This window comes from Alligator sinensis, unplaced genomic scaffold (genome assembly GCF_000455745.1).
Source record: "Alligator sinensis unplaced genomic scaffold, ASM45574v1 scaffold701_1, whole genome shotgun sequence".
NCBI classification, from domain to species: domain Eukaryota; kingdom Metazoa; phylum Chordata; order Crocodylia; family Alligatoridae; genus Alligator; species Alligator sinensis.
Window position 1 is genome coordinate 2,606,286 of NW_005841915.1, and position 18,879 is coordinate 2,625,164.

At 37.8% G+C, this 18,879-nt stretch overlaps 1 protein-coding gene across 17 annotated transcripts in view; it reads right to left on the reverse strand.

Annotated features, from left to right (window-relative positions):
- Nucleotides 1-1,194: 1,194 nt before the first annotated feature.
- Nucleotides 1,195-18,879, reverse strand: part of TCF4 (transcription factor 4) — a 360,805-nt gene continuing 343,120 nt past the window's right edge. For 15 of the 17 annotated variants that reach the window (XM_014517565.2, XM_025198159.1, XM_014517561.2 and 12 more), the window contains 5 exons: nucleotides 13,867-14,002; nucleotides 11,772-11,934; nucleotides 8,735-8,964; nucleotides 5,952-6,092; nucleotides 1,195-5,680 (listed from right to left, as the gene is read on the reverse strand). In XM_014517565.2, coding sequence (XP_014373051.1) covers nucleotides 5,956-6,092; nucleotides 8,735-8,964; nucleotides 11,772-11,934; nucleotides 13,867-14,002 — 666 coding nt within the window. In that variant the 3' untranslated portion in view covers nucleotides 1,195-5,680; nucleotides 5,952-5,955. The remainder of the gene's footprint in view (nucleotides 5,681-5,951; nucleotides 6,093-8,734; nucleotides 8,965-11,771; nucleotides 11,935-13,866; nucleotides 14,003-18,879) is intronic. The other 2 variants (XM_014517563.2, XM_006018866.3) reach the window with 1 other exon arrangement.

Here is an 18,879-nt window from a genome sequence, read left to right on the forward strand (position 1 = left end):
CCAAGAATACTTTGACGTACAAGTATTTGTGTACCACCTATACTCCTAGCCCTTCTAAAACATGATCGAAGTCCCTTTCACAAAAATCTTACTTACAATTCTTTAAGTAACAATTATTTAATCTGCAAAACAGTCCTTCTTTTAAAATATGTGATGCAAGTAGTTTGTACAAGTTTGAAAACTGTCTCATAGTTTACATCCAGATGGAGAAGATAGATACAACAGGGCCAACCAGAAATGATTTTTTTTAAATGTAAGTACAATGAAATAGTGACTGTGGTTTACAATAGTCAACATCTAATGATCATTCATCTCAGGCCTTAACTCCAGTGCTAACCGTTAAAATCTAGCAGAAAAGTTCTGCCAAAAAGCTGATATATTAATTTGTTACGGTGAAAACTGACTGAATATGGCATTCTGCAGTGCATCACACCTGAATGCAAGTCATGCTTCTTCAGAAACATAGCCACAAATTTTACAGATCTTCCCCCCGCCCTCCTCCCCCACCAGGTACCTGCTTCAACACGTTTGCTTTGTTTTTGTTTTGTATGCATTCCAATACAATTGTTTTTTTATGACATTTCTTCCTTGGTTTAATAAATGCTTTGCATTCTTTCAATGGCTCAAATAGTTTTCTAGTGAAATACAGATATTTTACTTACAGCACAGAATAAAATATATATGAGAATGAAAATGAAAATGAGCTTGCATTTTTTTAGCACTTTCATCTAAGAAGATATGAAAGGGCTTTACAAATCTTACCAATAGATTTAATACCACCACTAAAGTGCAACCACCTTGGTGATGAAACACTGAAACAAAGTATTGGTGTAGAGCATAGTACACAACGTTTAGGGAAGTAAAAATACAATCGGCAACTAAAATAAAAGAAGTCTTTAAGCAGGCAAAGTATAACTACCCAAGTTGGAATTTGGCAAGAACACGAGGGTGAAAGTTAATACCCTTCCCATTTACAAAAAAAAAAATCATCAGACATTTAAGTAATCAGGTGGTCTGGATCACCGTTTTAAATCTCATCTGAAACATGGCCCCTCCAACAGCACAATGGCACCATAACATCATTGGTCCACATAGAGGAAAGAGCAGCACCTAGTGGAACATAACCAGTACCTCCTGCAACACCTACTGGTATGGACAATGCAAAATGAAATGAAACAAAAGTGTCGGAAACAGTTTATAAAAATGGCACATTTATTGCTACAGAACGGTCATGTACATGACGGCATCGAATAACTACAGATGAGAAACAGGTAATGGCCTACACCAAGCTGTGTTTGTTTTTTTTTTTTAATCTTCTTGAAGGAACTCCAGCACACAACCTGTTTGGACACTTCTACAAATCAGAAATACACCAAAAACATGAAAAAATCGAGGCACTCAGCCACACATTGAAAACAAGGTGTAACTGTTTATCTTTTTTTTTTTAATCTTTTTCCTTTTTTCATTTTTTTCCCATTTTTTTTTGTTTTTACTGCTGCAGCTATGTGTATAGTCGCAAAAATTTCCCCGTTGCGACCTACAACTAAAAAAAAAAAAAGCTACCATACAGTTTCATCTCAGTAACACATGGTAAAATAACATCTTTTAAATAGTAAAATAAAGTAACAAACTTTTACTCAGAATGATTCCAAAAATCTACAAAGAAGAAATATTCAGAATCTGACAATTTTTTTTTCCGTAATATTCATGGTATAAAAGGATTGCTCCTGTGAAAAATAAGCCAAATATATTTTTTATTTTTAAATTTAGTTTTTTTTTCCTACTAGGGTGTACTACAGTCTATTTTATAGCAAAAAGAGCACTAGACAAACGAAGCTTTATAACAAAAAGCCAGGCACTGATACATGGTAAATCTCTGCTTTTTTTTTCTTATCTTCACTTAATTGCATCACAAGTAACAAGAATGAAAAAGGCCACAGTTCATATATTTTCACCATTACATAAGTCTATAATACTTGAAATGAGTATGGTCAAACCAGCACTGCACAAATATGAATCAACTTCAAGTCCCATGAGAAGAACATGTCTTTAAAAAACAAATGAACAAAACAAAAACAAAACAAAAGGTAGGCCCCAAAAGGCCTTGGTGCCCCTTGTGTTGGAATTCAACATATTCCACCTTTAGTTGTTTTTTTTTTTTCCAGTCAACCAGTGGACTAATTTTTTTCTTTTTCTTTTTTTTGTGCTTGTTTCCGCTGAAATCTCTTCATTCCTGGCAATACATTGTTCACTTTTTGACACAGATCATATTCTGCCTGACGGATATAAAAGATGAAGCTTTCCTCTCCCCTTCCCACCCTACCCACCCCCAAAACTAAAAACAAAATTAAAAAAAAAAAATCGGAAGACTGAATCAGTACAAGTTGCATCACTGGTAGGACTGACAGTTGTATAAACATTAGTGTTCCTTGCAGCTACACAGAAGACAAATGGTAAAAAAGTTCTAGATGAACAGATTCCCTATTCAGCATATTCATAAATTACTTGAATGTGGAGGTGGATCACCTATTTAAAAAGCTGATATTTTAGTCTTTGCTTCTTAAAAAGAGTTTATTGGCCCAGTTTATTACCACATAATGCAGCCTCCTGAAATCTAATAGTTTTAACTAAGTACCATCAGCTAGATTACCCGTGACAAAGCCTACTCAGGACACTAATGCCTTAGTTGCGTTTGGAAATAAATAAATTTTAAAAAATCAAAGATTTAATACCTGCTTTTCACCTTGGTCTATTAAGAATCGATAACTACAGAGCAGGATCTGTTGCATCTGTACAGCTAAAATTAATGTGGATGAATCTTTACTTTCCAAATCTATTATATTTTAATCCTAAAAGTAAAGCATGCTATACATTTTCTATTTTACAGCATGATAAAGTACATAAAAATAATGGGAAAAAAACTGCAACTTCTACTCGATTTGAGTGAAAGCAAAATGTAAAGACAAAAATACAAAACCGCTCTATTTTTGTTAAAAGCATAACTAAGCAAAACCTTTAATTTATTTATTTTTTCACAAATACTTTAAAATAACATTAATTTGGTCTTACCGTGCATTCACAATTGTATTTATCAGAAGTGCAGCTCCTAAAACTTTGCATTAACCAAAGGGCTGTTTTTGGTTCCCTAAAATGAACATGTACTATACAAACATAAACTGAATATGATCTACTGGGTTCTTTTTCCTGCACAAAATATGGCTTGTTCATTGTCGTTTTACTCAACACTATAGACAGTAATAATACATATGGTTCTGATACAGAGAAACCTTTATTCCGCTGAGGATACCAGCACTCAAAGACATCAGCTATCATTAACTCTGGGTGAGATCAATCTTTGTCCCACCCATTTTCATATAAACCAGGCCCATTAAAAATCCAGCATTTTTAGTATAATATGCATTTGTAATTTTGAATTAACTCTAAGTGTATTTCATTTTATTGTATATTCCTAGTGGTTTAATCCACCTCCACATTTGAGAAACTTATCAAGAAATCAAAACATTTTAAGTTTTACTGCTACTGAACATATTTACAGTTTTCAACACGCACACAGCTAATCAAAATGTTTATGGGTATGTAGAAGGTGATCACATGGTAACTATCATATTTGTTCGTTACGTTTTCAGAAACAAACATAAAATTCAGATTCTTGTATCTCACTATTTCATTTAAATGAGACTTTTTTCAACCACACAGATTTTTTTAAACAAAAAACTGATACAATGTATTAAAACACATAATAACAAGAGTCTACATGTAAAAATATAACTTTTACATACACAATTTCAAAATAATGATACGTTTGCCATTTGTTGCATAAAATTTACAAATGTATTTTTCATTACTATATAACTGGCAAAACAGGAGAACAGATGGAACATTTAGACCGTTTTGATGGATTTATGGCATTTACTTAGTGTCGATAGGTGGAAAATCTACTTGAACAGGGAGATTTTATTTAAAATACATGCCAGGTTTGTGTGGCTGTAAAAATAGAAACTGGAATTAGAGACAAAAGGATGCTGACAAATACTTAACTAGGAGCACTATCTGTTAATTGTACTGTACACCAAAGTCAATCATTATAAAGATTCACTATGGAAGTTGGTTCAATTGTGCCCAGACTTCAAAGCTAGCTATCTGATGAGTTGCTGTGCCATAGTTTGATCTATGTTACTATTAAATATGTTAAGTAAAAACTTCATTCATACTGGCCAGAGAAATACTGTACTACCACCCCTCCTCAAGAAAGTGCAACTTAATGCTTTAGGACTCATAAGGCTTGTTGTAATGCTGCATGATGACTGAATATTGGCATTTTACAAATAAAGGAGGAGGCAGCAAGTGGTCTACATTTAAGTAATCCACTTAAAAACAAGAAAAGAAAGAAAAAGAAAGTCAATCAAATCTGTCACACTACTTGCAATTTTCCCATTTGATGCTTTTCCCCCCCGAAAATCTGACCATGTATTCAGAAACGCCTCACTGCACACTATTTAGGCTACACACATAGGTAACACTTTAATCAATTTGTTAAATCACAGCCACTTTGATTATGTTATGTTTCTGATGATATAAACATTGGAAGGCACAGTGGTAACATTGTAGCATTCTAACCTTGTACCTCTGAAAATCCCAGAATAGGGTCAACAAGTGCAACATTACGATTTAGACAAATTTGTTTTGCCAAGTCTCAGTAACGCTGCCTGTATTATCTACACATGATGTGACTTGAAAGTCCTGTGTTCCCAAAAGACTGAAGAAACAACTCTACTTATTTATGAATGAGAAGCAACGTCAGGGTCAGCATTTCATCCTGCAGCACCCCTCCAGAGACAGAGTTGGCACTACAGGTTACAATAACAAAAACAGGGGAGAGGGACAGAAATAAGACAAAAAACCCCTTATTTACAGTAAAATCTTCTTTTTAAAAAAGTTAATCAGTACTATTTTTTTACAGGAGCAAAAAAGTCTGAAACAAATGAACAAAAGCTTACCATATTCACTAAATTTTTAATATATATTTATATATATATTTATATATATATATTTGTCATAGGTCTATAAGATCCATCTGTTCCTCCTACCCTAAGGAATGGCTAATGTCATCACTTCAGTTTTCATTAGGACGTTTGCTGGTTTTGTAAATATCTGGGCAGCAAAGCTTCCCTTTTAATATCCAGTAAGTATAAACACTAGCTGTCTAGCACACCAACAAAAACGCTCATTTTTTCTTCAGAAGTACACTTTTTCATTATTGCAAGTTTACAATTTTAAATTAAATATTTTTTTCAGACTTACAAATTAATTATATTTTTTTTCCAAAAGAAGTTTAGGCACAAATGCATTGTCCCACAGTGTGGAGAAGATTGCCATTCAGTCTCTAGGCTGTGCATTTACAGCTCATAACATACTGCTTTTAAACATTCTGAATGATATGTTAAAGAGAGTCATCCCTCAAAAGTTGCACTTTTTGTTTGTTTTTTTGTTTTTAATAATCGGGAATGCTGAAATCTCTTGCGTCTGTGATTCTTAACTACTCAGACTTGTCTTATATTACAAAAAAGGGGTTAAGGAGAAGTGTTTATGTGGGTTTAAGATAATACAGCTGTTAAAGAAGTGGTCTCTTGTTTAAATGAAGAAATGTGGCAACTTGGACCTGTGAAAGAAGTAGAAATTAAATCAGTCAAGGAGAGCTGAACACACATGACTGTACCTTCTTGACAAAAATGATTTTCACATCATTTTTGAATCTTAAATGTACTTGCAAGCTGATTCAATAAGAACATCGCAAAAGATGAGCCTAATTCTTCTTGTTACACGTGAGCTACCCCACCCCCACTGCAGTCCAGAATCTATAGGAGGACTCTATATGGTGTCTTCTTGGGAGAGTATAGCGTGACTTTGAACATCGCTGAAAATGAACTTGCCTTTCTACATCTGTCCCATATGATTGGATGCATCTCCCATCCCAGGATGGGGTCCTGCCAAGGAAAGTGGAGGAGGGTCTGAAGATACTTTCTCTTCTTCCCTTCTTTTCAGACATGCTGCTTTAGGGTTCAGATTCCTTTCTGTTGAATTGAAGCAAAAGGCCATTTCAAGAACGCAAGTTTTTATTACATCCCAAATTAATCTGCTTACTGTGGCTCCACCTGAAGAAATTTATTTATCATTTTCTTATTAGAGGTGACTTCACAACTTCATTAAATAAAATACCAAAAGATCTTTTTCTCTGAAATTCTCTTTTCAAGACTTGGGAATGTCAGTGGCTTGTATTTGTGGTCATGGTCAGTTCAAATGATGGAATGCAATACAAGTCAGTGCACAAATTTTGCAAACACCTCCATTTTTGTGCATCTCTCAGTGGTACCTGAGAGTTTGGAAAGGAGAAGGCAGGGATATTTTTTGGACAAAAGTCTATAAAATCATGAAGGGCATGGACCAAGCGAACAGGGCACTGTCGTTTACCAAGTTCTGGAATATTAGAACTGGGGGGCACCCACTGAAAATAGTAAGTGACAGGTTTAAAACTAACTAGAGAAAGTACTTTTTTAAAGCAACATGTAGAAAACTTGTGGAATTAATTTCCATAGGAGGTGGTGGAGATATAGAACAGCTAGGTTCAAAAATGGACTCAATATATTCATGAATGATAGATATATTAATGGGCATTGATCAGAATTGTTGGAAATGTTTCTTTAGGAATCTCTAACTCAATGTATAGTGGTTGCCAGGGAGGGTATTGAATAGGGAGACATCTGGTTCCTGTAATCTCTCTGTATAGCATCTACTTCTGTCACTCTCGGAGACAGGATACTGGGCTAGATGGACCACTGGCCTACATCAATGTGGCACATATATTCTTATGAAGCCAAGCTTAATATTGAACTTAGATCTCGTCAAAAAAGCCAAACATTTGAATATTAGGAAATGTCAGAGGTCTACATCAAAGATTAAAGGATTAGATTGACAAAGGTATTTAGGCATCTAACGTGGTATTAGACACTTAAATCCAGCACTTAAGTGCCACTGAGCTCCTCCAAAGCCCTACTCAGCTACTGTCTAGCCTGTCTTAGGTATATAAACTCCTGGATGAATTTTAACTTTTCATCCGCAGTAACGTGCAAAATTGTCAAAGTGCTGATGCTGCTAAACGCTTTAGTACCCTCAGTCATGTATAAATCTGGGAACTCTCAGGGGTGGAGTTTTCCCATCTGGTTTATATGATATGGCGGATATCAGTGATGGCCCCCTCCTCCTTGATATTTCCGACTGGTTAGCATAGGGGACTCTGACCTCAATTTTCTGGCTTCTGCGAATGCCATTCTTAGATGTACTGTATAGGGAGAGGAGTGTTTAATTCATAGCTGTAAATTCCATTGGATGGCAAACAAGACAATACTCAGAGGGTTTTTTTTATGGATTTAGCCTAAACTAGATCTTGGTTTCCTCAAACTACAAGGTATTTCTTCACTGAGCACCAGTGTAGCTTCATTTTAAAACAGACAATGACAAAGACTAGAATGCCCAATGTGGGACTGAAAGCCCATATGGATTCAGACCTGTATCCAAATCATGCAATTAGTGACTATCTCTGTAACAGAGAGAACTTGATCTATGAAATCAGTGAACATTTAGGTATGAAACCTGTATTGGATGCTAGATGAGTGCTGTGACCTGAGGTGTGTCATTAGAAAAATCTGTCTCACTGAGCACTGTAGACTGGTACTGTGCATTGAACAGCACTTACACTCTTGAAAAGGGCTTAGTTTTACATGACAAAAAAACCCCCAGAGGAATTCAAGATTTGGTAATGTTTTGGGCAGATGGCAATTTACTGATTGATAACTATTGGTTTTTATAGGCATCAGGAAGCATTTTACAATCCTATCTCTGCACACAACACAGTATGGTATAGTTTAACACTGTACATTTTGTTTCAAAATATTTTTGTATGATTAGTTGGTAGCTTCATAAATGCTTTAGCTTTCTGCCTCTGGAAATCAGATTTTCAGGCTGTTAATGTATGAGTACCTGGTCGCAATGGCTGCTGATAGGCATGAAAAACCTAAACAAAACATATTTTACTGGAAGAGAAAGTGTGTTAGTTTGACCTGGCTCCCCAGTGTCATGCATTTCAGTGGGGCTTTTTGCCACTTTTATCTAAAGTCGATTCAATCAGCTATTAGATAAAAGCATCAAAAAGCCCTGCTGAAGTGCACAGTCTATACAGATGTTGAGCAAGTCAGGTCAAATTAACACAATGCCTCTTCTAGGCACACGCTACGATTGGTGCAGGGGCACGCTGAGCTTAAAGCACTGGGTTTTTTTCCCACATCTGTAAGCAGCCAATAGCTTTAGATTGGCTAGTGATAAAAGGTTACGTTACTTTTGTTTCCTTTCATTTATTCTGACACAGCCCTGTAACTGATTTGCCAAAAAATAGACATGGATGAAAAGCAGGTTACTAGCTTTACCTGGTATGCATTTCCAAACCAAGTGTCCTAAAACAAATGGAAATCAAAAGGAAGATTTTCTTAAGAACTGTAGATATGACATGTCTGAGCTATTTTCTTCGGCTATTACATGTGCTTTACTGCACAGAAATCTGCTGTCATCACTCTACTCAGTTTACAACTAACCTAGAACTCCCAGAGTTGGGTGACTTTGGATATATATTTTGTCACCACAGCAAAAGATGCCAAAAACTCACCTCTGACTTGCTGTTCTAAGCTGAGAATGACAGCCACAGCCTGGTGTAGGATCAGGAGTTTGGTCTGGGGCTTGTCACTCTTCAGATGGAGTTGCACCATCCGGCCCAACTCCTTGAAAGCCTCATTGATGTCACGCACGCGTAGGCGCTCCCGGGCATTATTGGCCATTCTCCTTTCCTTCTCTCTCTCAGCCTTCTGCTCCGGGGTAAGGTCCTCGTCGTCATTATTGCTGAGAGATAAAAGGAACACAGGATTTTCTAATAGTGTGGAAAATATGTAATTCAGTCATTTTGAACAGATTTCAAACTCAGCTAGTGATGCAATTTATAGGAAGCATTTTTGGCCTAATTCTAACTTACATCTCTCATTCTGAGAGGCCTCTATGTACAATATACAATTTTGTCACTGATCACGTTAACATTTCTCCATAAAAATCACTCTGTTTAAAGTTCTTTGGTCTGTAATGAAGATTTGCCAGCTAACTAAAGCAGGACAGTGGGAAGCTCTGCTATTTAGAACAAGAGAAAGTACAGTACTTTTCAGTAACGTATTTTACACACCAGTACCACAGTCAGTATTGTGACATTGCATGCAGGACACATCCTGGGAACCTATGGATTTTATATTTGAACTACACAAGCTTCAAATTCCAGGCTGCACTTTCAACCCACAGGGAACATATCAGTTTTAAATTAAATCAATTAAACTTCCCAGACACTTTTCTATATTCAATAAACTTGAGTAATGAATATGAAATTAGAACCATGGGTTTTATCCAGGTGAATTTCCCTTTAGGCTAGGAAAAAGCAGGTAAGAGATAGCCCTTCTGTATGAGACAAGAAGGAAATGAACAGAATAGGTATGCTAGAGGACTGAGAAGCTCATGCAAAATGACTAGCTAACTGTCACAAAATTTCAAGGTAGAAACGAAATAGGTTAGTGCATAGAAATAGATTTTGGCTCTTTTACTACACAACCCTGTGGAGTCACCAGTCTGGATAGCTGGCACTTTTGTTATAAATGGGCTTCTCTGCTAACCAGAGGCAGAGGTTCCTTATTCTTCTCTCATTGATCGGTGGGGCTTATTTACTTGCTACTATTAAATCTCATGTGGCACAATGGGGGCTCATAGGGCTTGGGAGTCTCTGTAATGCATCTGAGTCAGGAGGGCCCTACGACTCCTTCAGTTTTCATTCTAGCCTGCTGAAAGAGCCCTGTTTTTGAGATGCTGGGCATGAATATGAGTACATTGTACTTGGCTTGTCAGGATCTGATACCACCTCTCTGAAGGGAAACTTGGAAAGTCACATTAGCCTACTTTAGGAAGCATATCAGCCACTATTTAGCCAATGGAGAGTAGTGGGAATGAAATTTCCATCGGCCAATAAGCCATGGAAATAATTCATGACTGGATAGAGCCCCACGTTTAATTTTGTAATCATGTTCTGTAGCAAAACCTGACTCTATCTTGCATTTAGTGACAAACTGGAACACATTTTCTAGTGACTTGCTGATAATACATTATATTAATTGACTTAGGTATACAAATATACTGATCTGTTTTCAACAATCCTAAGACAAGACAAATTCAGAAGCATGACTAAATATCAAGACTAACCTTTAAAGTTGTAAAGCTCTTAAAAACAAAAATATTAGTCTACAAAAGTTCCAAAGCACACATTAAAATGCATAAGTGATAGCCTACCTGTTCAATTAACAAGAACTGAGAAGATCAACTTGCATCAACATAAAGGCCTTTTTTTTACCATATCAAACGTGTGAGAAAAAAAAATCTCTTGCAAATATACCCAATTAGATTTGTTGAGAGAAAACCTAAATATACCCAATTAGATTGTTTGTTGAGATAAAACCTCAAGCATCAGACTTTTTTCTCCACTCATAGCAGGCCTGTAAATAATTCTTTTTGTTTTAAAATTAGGCTGTGGGAGAGGAATTCTTGAAATCTTGAAGTCTTTCTCCCAAGCAACATGTCTATTTGTTATTACATGGCTGATATTTGATCTTGTTCACAGCCTTCCCATTTTCATATATAATCCAAGACAACAGTGCCTTGAAGGATATGAGGCAGCATCAAACTCTTATTCAATCTTTTAAAAACAAAACAAAGCCAGGAGTGTACCTGGATTTCAATGTTATTGGTCTTTTTGTTATATAGCTTGAGACGGAATTGATATAGGATATTGAAGGGACAATTTAACCTTTGATCTATAGACTAGGTCTCGAGGCAGAGCCCACAGTCCAGCAAATATTGCAGAGAAAAACCTCATTTAGATAGCTAATGCTTAGCACTTCCATACACATTAGGTAAGTTCAGCCAGGAAACAAAGTCCAAGATGATAAAATCCAAGGATATGTCTTCACTTATACCTTCCAGTATTATTTATAGAATATGAAGAATAGTTAGCCCCAATAGCAGTCCAATTTAAACATGCATATGAGGGCCATCAATGCATGTAGGGGAGAAATATTTCTTTATGTAAGATATTTTTAAAACTAGAAGGTTAATAAAACACTTCTTTCTTCTGAAATGAGGTAATTTAATTATATTGTTTTACATAAACTGAAGCTCTGGTCTGATGAAAGGTAAAAGAAAGGGGTCCAATATGTTGGGCAAATTACTATGTGAATGTGATCAGATTTAGATGCATATTAAAAACTGAAAAGCAATATTTTACCCCAATTTTAAGCAAAGGCAAATTATTATAGGTGGATTATAATTAAATAATCATCTACTAAGCTAATAAGGCAGTGTAAGATGATGGATAATAAGAATCATTTATAATGGGGATAATTTCGTCGGTGTCCAGTTCTGGGATCTTAAAGACATTTGGGGAAGTCCTGGAGTACAAGTATCCAAATGATACCATTAGTACTACCAGAGTAATCCTTCCATTTACTCTTAGGCTGTGGTTTTGCCTGTCAGGAAAAAATACCTCAGTGTTTCTTCCTGTTCTGTTCACTTCATCAAAATCCAGTAAAGGAATTAAATGAAGCGACACTATTATATACTGTTACCTAGATCTTGACCTAGTAATTGATTTGATATCCTTCTTGTCATCCTCTAGTTTCTTGTCCTCAGAAGATTTTGTGTCCTGGAGGTTTTCATCTCCCTCATCATCAGATTTGATTTCGGAGCTACCTGAAGACACACTCTGCCCTTGCAGTCCAGTTGGCATGCCTGTGGAAAAATACGTTAAGTTTCTGTTACCAATGCTTATGGAAAAGTTTGAATGTATTTGTACGTGTGTTTCTTAACACTGTTGCTTAGAGTAAGATTTGTAGTCCTTTCTGCTCACCGACACTTTTTTGGGCTGATTGGTGCAAAAAAGTAGTTTCAAGAATGCAGCTGCTGAGACCGGTTTTAAGCACCGACATTGAGATACAATTCTACTTCACGGTTTTTGGAATAAATGCTAATTTCATCATCCACAAAGCATCAGCTAAATTGCAATGGAAAGCATAATCATGGAAATGACACACCTCATGTTCTGATTAAGAGCCCAGTGCATATGGCACACTTTATATGGAGCTTTTCTCCTTGCACAATACTTTAGCGAGATATAATAACAAAACTATACAGTTCAATAGCACTGCCTATTCCAAAATCTGAAAGCACTTTATAGATTAATTACCTGTAAGTAGGTAACTATTATTTCCATTTTACAGAAGGGAAAACTGACATGCAAAGAGGCTGTGATCTTGTTTAGCCTTACATTTTAAATCAGTAGGTGGCTGTGGAAAAAGGCCTAGACTTCCTAATTCTTAGTCTTTTCTTTAATCACTGTAATCTTTGGGTGTGTGTAGACAAAACGGGGGCCCTAAATTGAAGCAGTGGGTTTTAAAAAACACTGCTTCAATTTAGGGCTGATCAAACCCCCATGTTGTGCACACAACCTGCTGACTTACCTGCCTTTCCAGTGGGGAGGGGAGAGCAAGCTGCCGGCAGGGTAGCAGTCCCTGGGCTGCAGGAGGGGCTGGTGCTTCCCCCCACGGCAGCAGTGGCCCCCCCTAGGCAGCACCCACTCACAGGCACCTGGCTTGGGCGGTCCCAGGGGGCACCGCAGCCCTGGAGGGAAGCACCGGGTCGCTGTGCAGCTCAGGCAGGCAGGCAGGCTCCAGGTGAGGAGGGAAAAAAAGATCAGGCTCACACGGAGCCCAGTGCTTCACTCCACAGCTGTAGGGGTAGCAAACTAAAACTCCTCAAAGGAGTTCTAGTTTGCTGCACCCCAAGTCATTTAAAGTGCATTATACCGCCAAATTTCCTACAGCAGCTGGAATTAATGTGTAATACACCGCCAAGGCGTGCAAACATTGACACCATTTAAGTGGTGCAAAAGCATTTAGCCTGCTTTAAAGTGTCGGGGGCACACGCCTCTCGTTTCATCTACACATGGCCTTCCTCTTCAAAATCGTTACTATGCCATTCTCATAAAATAATCCAAATACCTCAGCCATAAAGAATGAGCTTGTGAACCATCATAAAAGAAATTCAGAGTTCTTTCTTCCACACTTTTACTGTAAAAATAGTAGTCTCTAGGAATAAAGGTAAAATCTGGGTGTCCTGTCAATTCAGTTAGTTTCAGATGTCTTTTGAAACAATTATGCCGGTATATTTATTTATCTTACAAGCTTCATAGAGCTTGGTAAATATAGAGATACAATGAAAAGAATGGTGATTTCCTCTTCACATATGTAATGTTAGTCAATGGGAATTCTGTGTATGATGGAACTTAAACTTATACTTTTTCATTTTGCATCCAAAAAGGCTTCCAATAGTCTTAATATTGCTTCTTGAGTTATCTTGGTACCAGAGTTCTCCTGAGCTAAATTGCTTTGATGCTTGAAATTGTGATGACTAGAAAATACTAGACAGGATGTCAGAATCATTAAGAACTATTAAGAGAGTCAAGTTACTCCTGACTCTCTCCTTCCACTCAAGTTGCGTGATGGTCTCATTGAATAAGTGAGCAATCACAACTATGAACCCAAGTTACAAGGAAACTCAGTAATCCCAATTATTGTAGCACATACACATTTTAATTTTAATTTGATGAAGAAGCATTTAAGACAAGCACATGTCAGTTTTCTGAGGTTATTGCAGTATACTCACCCCTATATGGATCTTGGGGTGGATTTAAATCTGGGGAAGTAGCAGACTGAACTGGCAGCTGGGGAACTGGAACCTGATTTGGCACAAGTGAATGGCTGCCACGCAGACTGACACCATCTTCACGATGGGCTCCAACCTGCAAAGTGAAGATTTGGAGAGTTTAATATTACAGGACCAGAAACATGGAAGCAACAAGTTCATGAGAGAGCAAGGACAGGATGAAGAGAAATGTGGGCATTTAAAAATACGGTTCCACATGGCTCTTCACTAGAGGGCGCCGATGTACTGTGTATCTACATAATATGCAAAAACACTTAACACTCAGTAAGATGCTGTGCAGCACATTTAGTGACAAATATGGCAGAGTAGCTCAGGCAGGTAAAACGTCAAATTGTCTCCCAGGGTGCTGCAGTGGAGCGCACTGATTCGTACCCATCTGTCTTCTATCATGTCCGCCAACAGATCTGACAATTATCTTAATGCCCATATGCTTAATTGTGGGCTTCTCAATTCCCCCATTGCTATCGGAAATCCTGCAGGAATTTCAATTTGGCATTCGACTTTCATTTCAGGGGATAAGATTCTCAGGCCTGCCATTTTTTTTCCATAATGCCAGTTAAGCCTCTGACAGTGGAAGCTACAGTAGTATCTGACACAGCCCCAATTCGGCACAAATATAATAAAACGTCACCTGGCTTTCCAAACCTAGAAGCCCATTCCAAATTAATGTTTGCTGTATTTCATTAACCACAGAGTTCGAAATCCAAAGGGGCAAAATTCCTGCCAACACCACGACTCCGGGTAATATACCAATAAAGGTTTTATTAAACACTCCAGTAATGCCATCATCTTAGCTGACAGTGCAGGCACAATGGAAAGACATCTATTATCTTCCATGTATATTGCTTATGGATGCACTTTATAAGCTAAAATTGCTATAGAATTAAATATAAGGGAGTGTAAGGAATGACAGGCTATTTATCTCTAGACTCAGAAAATGTGGATGGATGTTTTGATTTTAAATAGCTTCTAATGAAAAGCACTGGAGGAACAGAGAACGCTCTCTTTGGTTTCTTAATTTAAGACATGCCTCAAAGTGAAAGATTCCTTGAATCATATAAAAAACACTTCTGCATGCAACTTGAGTATCTATTCTAGATTTTCTCAGGTGTTAGCCTGGTCTAGTACTTAGATGAAATGTGTCTCCACCGAATATACGCTCTGAGAGAACTCTAAGTGACTCTTCATTCTCAGAGTATTATCCATGGATCAGTACTTGTGCAGATAAAAAGACTGAGGAATGTTTCTAATCAGAATTACAAGATAATGTACTATAATTGTTAACATCAAGACCACAGTAGGAAAGATAAAAGGGAATCCTGCCAAAGGGGATTCAGGGAAAAAAAACCCACACTTTTGCTATCAGACAAAACAAAGATACAGAAGTAAGTATAAAACAGCAGAGCAGAAAACTGTTTTGAAACATTTTAATTTTTAAAAACTTGACATCTTTAGAAAAGACTTTGGAAAACTGTTACATTTACTAATATATTTGGTTGCACAAAGAAAGAAGAAAGTGCCCGTGTGGGGTGTGGAAGGATAAAGTTTCACCTTGACATAAAGAGCTTACCATGTAAACCCTTGGAGGTTTCAATAATCTAAAAGATTAGTGTGAAGTTTTAATGAAATCACTGATATTTTCTTGACATGAACAAGCTCTTTATTAATGTTACACCAGTGGAAGGAAAATATTGGAGCTGAACAGACTTTTTATGGACAGACGAAGAGAAATGTGTATGGTAATTCTGAGGTGGAACAAAACAGAACATTTGTTTCATTTTATTCCAGATCATCACATTTTCACTGGAAACCAGCAAATGATGTTTAAGTAGACCTCTTGTGAGTAACTCAAATATATAGGTGCATCTCAGCAAATATATCATCCTCTTCAAAATCTCTACCACTTTCAGGCCAAATTGTATTAACAATAATACTCCAAATTATGATGGACAAGGTTGATTCTGATTCTGACTGCCACACCTGACTGAGCTCTCTGATGGGAATGCTTGTTGTTTTGTCATATAAAAAGTTCAATGCCGATGAAACTTTTTTGTTGAAATTTTGAATCCGGATAAATAAAAGGAAACTGTTGACAAAAGCTATTTTATTTTAAAATACCAGCTGCAATAAGTACTAAGAAATATCTAAGATGCCTTCTCTTTCTTCAGATTCATAAGAGATTTGGGTTGTAAGTGCAAAACGTTGCTCATAAATGAATGGGGAAATTTGTCTATTCATATTTCCTCTTTTACAAACCACAACATTGGCAAGCTTATTTGTCGAGATTATAAAAGCCTGTTGTAACTGCACATTTTAGGCTTGTGCAGTGAAAACATCCACCCCAATAGCATAAATTGGGGGAAAACCTAGTTTTATCATCTTCTAATGCACTATTCTGAACTATCACTCTGCTCACAAAAAGTGCCCCCCCTCCCACCCATCTGATACAAGGAGCAGTCCAGAAGACCTGTCTGCATAGTGCCAAGTTCAGAACATTAAGGCATCAAGGTACACACAAAAAAAATCATTCTTCAACTTCAATGAACTTCATCATTCAAAAAAATCATTCATCAACTTCAATAATAAGACTGAGTCTGACCAAGAGCACTGATTCTACTCCACTGACCTTGTGACAGTCTATTTGCACACCCTTGTTGGCTATTTAATTACTAGTCTTAAACTTATTTCAGATGATTCACTGCCAGGGTACAATAGAGTGATTCCCAACAAGGGTGTTGTGACATCCTGAGGCACTGCAAGATCCTTGTAAGCATGCCACACAATATTAGCCCTGTTAGATATGCAAAGACTCACAAGTTAAACCCAGATACTTCAAACAGAAAGCCATGGCATCAAAAACATTCTGACTTCTTGTGGCTTTTGTGAGTTCTTTGCAACAGAAGTCTTGTTCTTATTTTTCCATAGTAAAAAAATGAGGGAAAGCTAAAAGGTGGCATTTTCCAAGAGGGTTCTCAAAGGTTGAGAACCACTGGTTTGGACTCCTGGAAGGACCGAGAGACATTGCATAACGACTCCTCAGGCTATTTTGAATGCATCTCTTATAATAATTTATTGAGTGACTTGTTCATCATATCATCTCCTTTAGCTTCTCTTATTTAGCCTTTCCAGCCTAACTAAGTAATTATTTAAGTACTCACTTGGTATCACCTCTCCTGCTCTCAACAACTTTTTCATGTGCCTACAACCTCTCCCTCACCTACAATGCTTCACCTTCTTCAAATCTTAACTGTTAACACACTTTGTTCCATGGGTTTGTAAACCCTAGACAACTCAAAAATAATTAACAAAACCCATAAACTAATGCAGGAGTGGCCAACCTGTGGCATGAGTGCTATAAGTAGCATGGACAACCTCTGTGTCTGGCAAGTGGCACATTAAGGAGGGGACAGGCAGGGCTGCAGCATATAGGGCAAGTACCAGAAAGAGCAGGAGATCAGGTAAAAGGCACAGGGCAGGACACAAAGCTGAGGAGGAAATTAGGTAGGGAGCACAGAGTAGGGAGCAGAAAGCAGAGCAGCAGGTTGAGCAGAAGAAGGGGATCAGAATAGCACTTCAGGGAGGGTGCAGAACTCATGTGTGGCACGACTGCCTACTGAACTATTGCATCTTGTATATAACACTACTGTATTACTCCCTTTTAACACTTCCCTTTTTTCCCCATCTGCATTTGTTTACTTAAAGAGTATATGAGGCCAGAAGTTGTCTTCAACTCTTCTGCTAACTTAGGCACCGCTGTTATGTAAATGATAAACAACAATAGTACAAATTAATTTCAGCAGCATCCAAGACTAACCCCAAAAAAGCATACCAGGAAGAGAAAAGGATAATGGAGGGGAACATAAAATATTATAAGTAAACTTTTCCTCAGCCTTTGTGTCTATCGTATTTTCTTACATAAGAGATGTCTCTTCTTGTTCAATTACCTGCTGATCTGGATTTTATAAAGCTTTGCTTTGTGGGATGGGGGACTGGTAGGGTTGAGCAAAGCTTTGGTCTCTGATTAGATTCAGCGGGGATTCAGCCTGATTTGGTGTCTGAATCTCTGAATCCGAACTGAACTTGAATCAGAGCCCTCCAAATTGATTAGGAAAGATTTGATGATTTGGACATACAGCTTTAAAAGTTGTTTCTACGTACCTCAAGGTAGCAGGAGGCTTGTGAATGCTGAGATGCTGGGGTGGATAGAGCATCCCACGGGAGTGTGGAGGGGGTCCCCAGTGTGCTCGCAGCAGACCTGGAAGTAGACAAGAAGTACTTCTGGTCCACTTCTGGGTCCACCAGGGAGGCGCAGGGGAACCCCCCACCTCCCAGCTCAGCAACTAGTGCCTCCTGGGTCTGGGGGGGCATCAAGGGTCCCTCTACAACTGATTGCTAAGCTAGGGGGTCGGGGGGGGGGTCACCCACGCGCTTGGTGGCAGACCCGGAAGTGGACTGGATCCCCCCTTCCCACATGGGGGCCCCCCCCCCCCCCCAAAAAAAAATCCTGTGAGATGCTCCATCTGCCCCACCATCACAGCTTTCATAAACCGTGCCTGGGACCTCGAGGTATGTAGAAAAAACATTTAAAGCTGTGCCTATGGCTGAATTGCTGATTCTCTGAATCAGCATCAAATCTTCAGATTCGGCCTAACTGAATCAGGACAGTGATCCAAATTAACTAATCGAATCACTGTCCCCAATTTGGGCTGAATCCAAATTGAATACGGCCTGTTTCACATACCCCCAAGGACTGGTTACATTAGCATGTGTATAGAACTATATATCCCCTCCCCTTGGAGAGTAAAAGTTTCAGGAGCCTAGTCTCATTTTCAGAAATGATTTAAGTACTCAGGAGCCTATGGTCCCATTGATTTAGGCTCCAAAATTTCTTTCATACTTTCAAAAATGTTACTTATGGACAAAATAGTTTACTGATATATAAGTTTGTGCAAT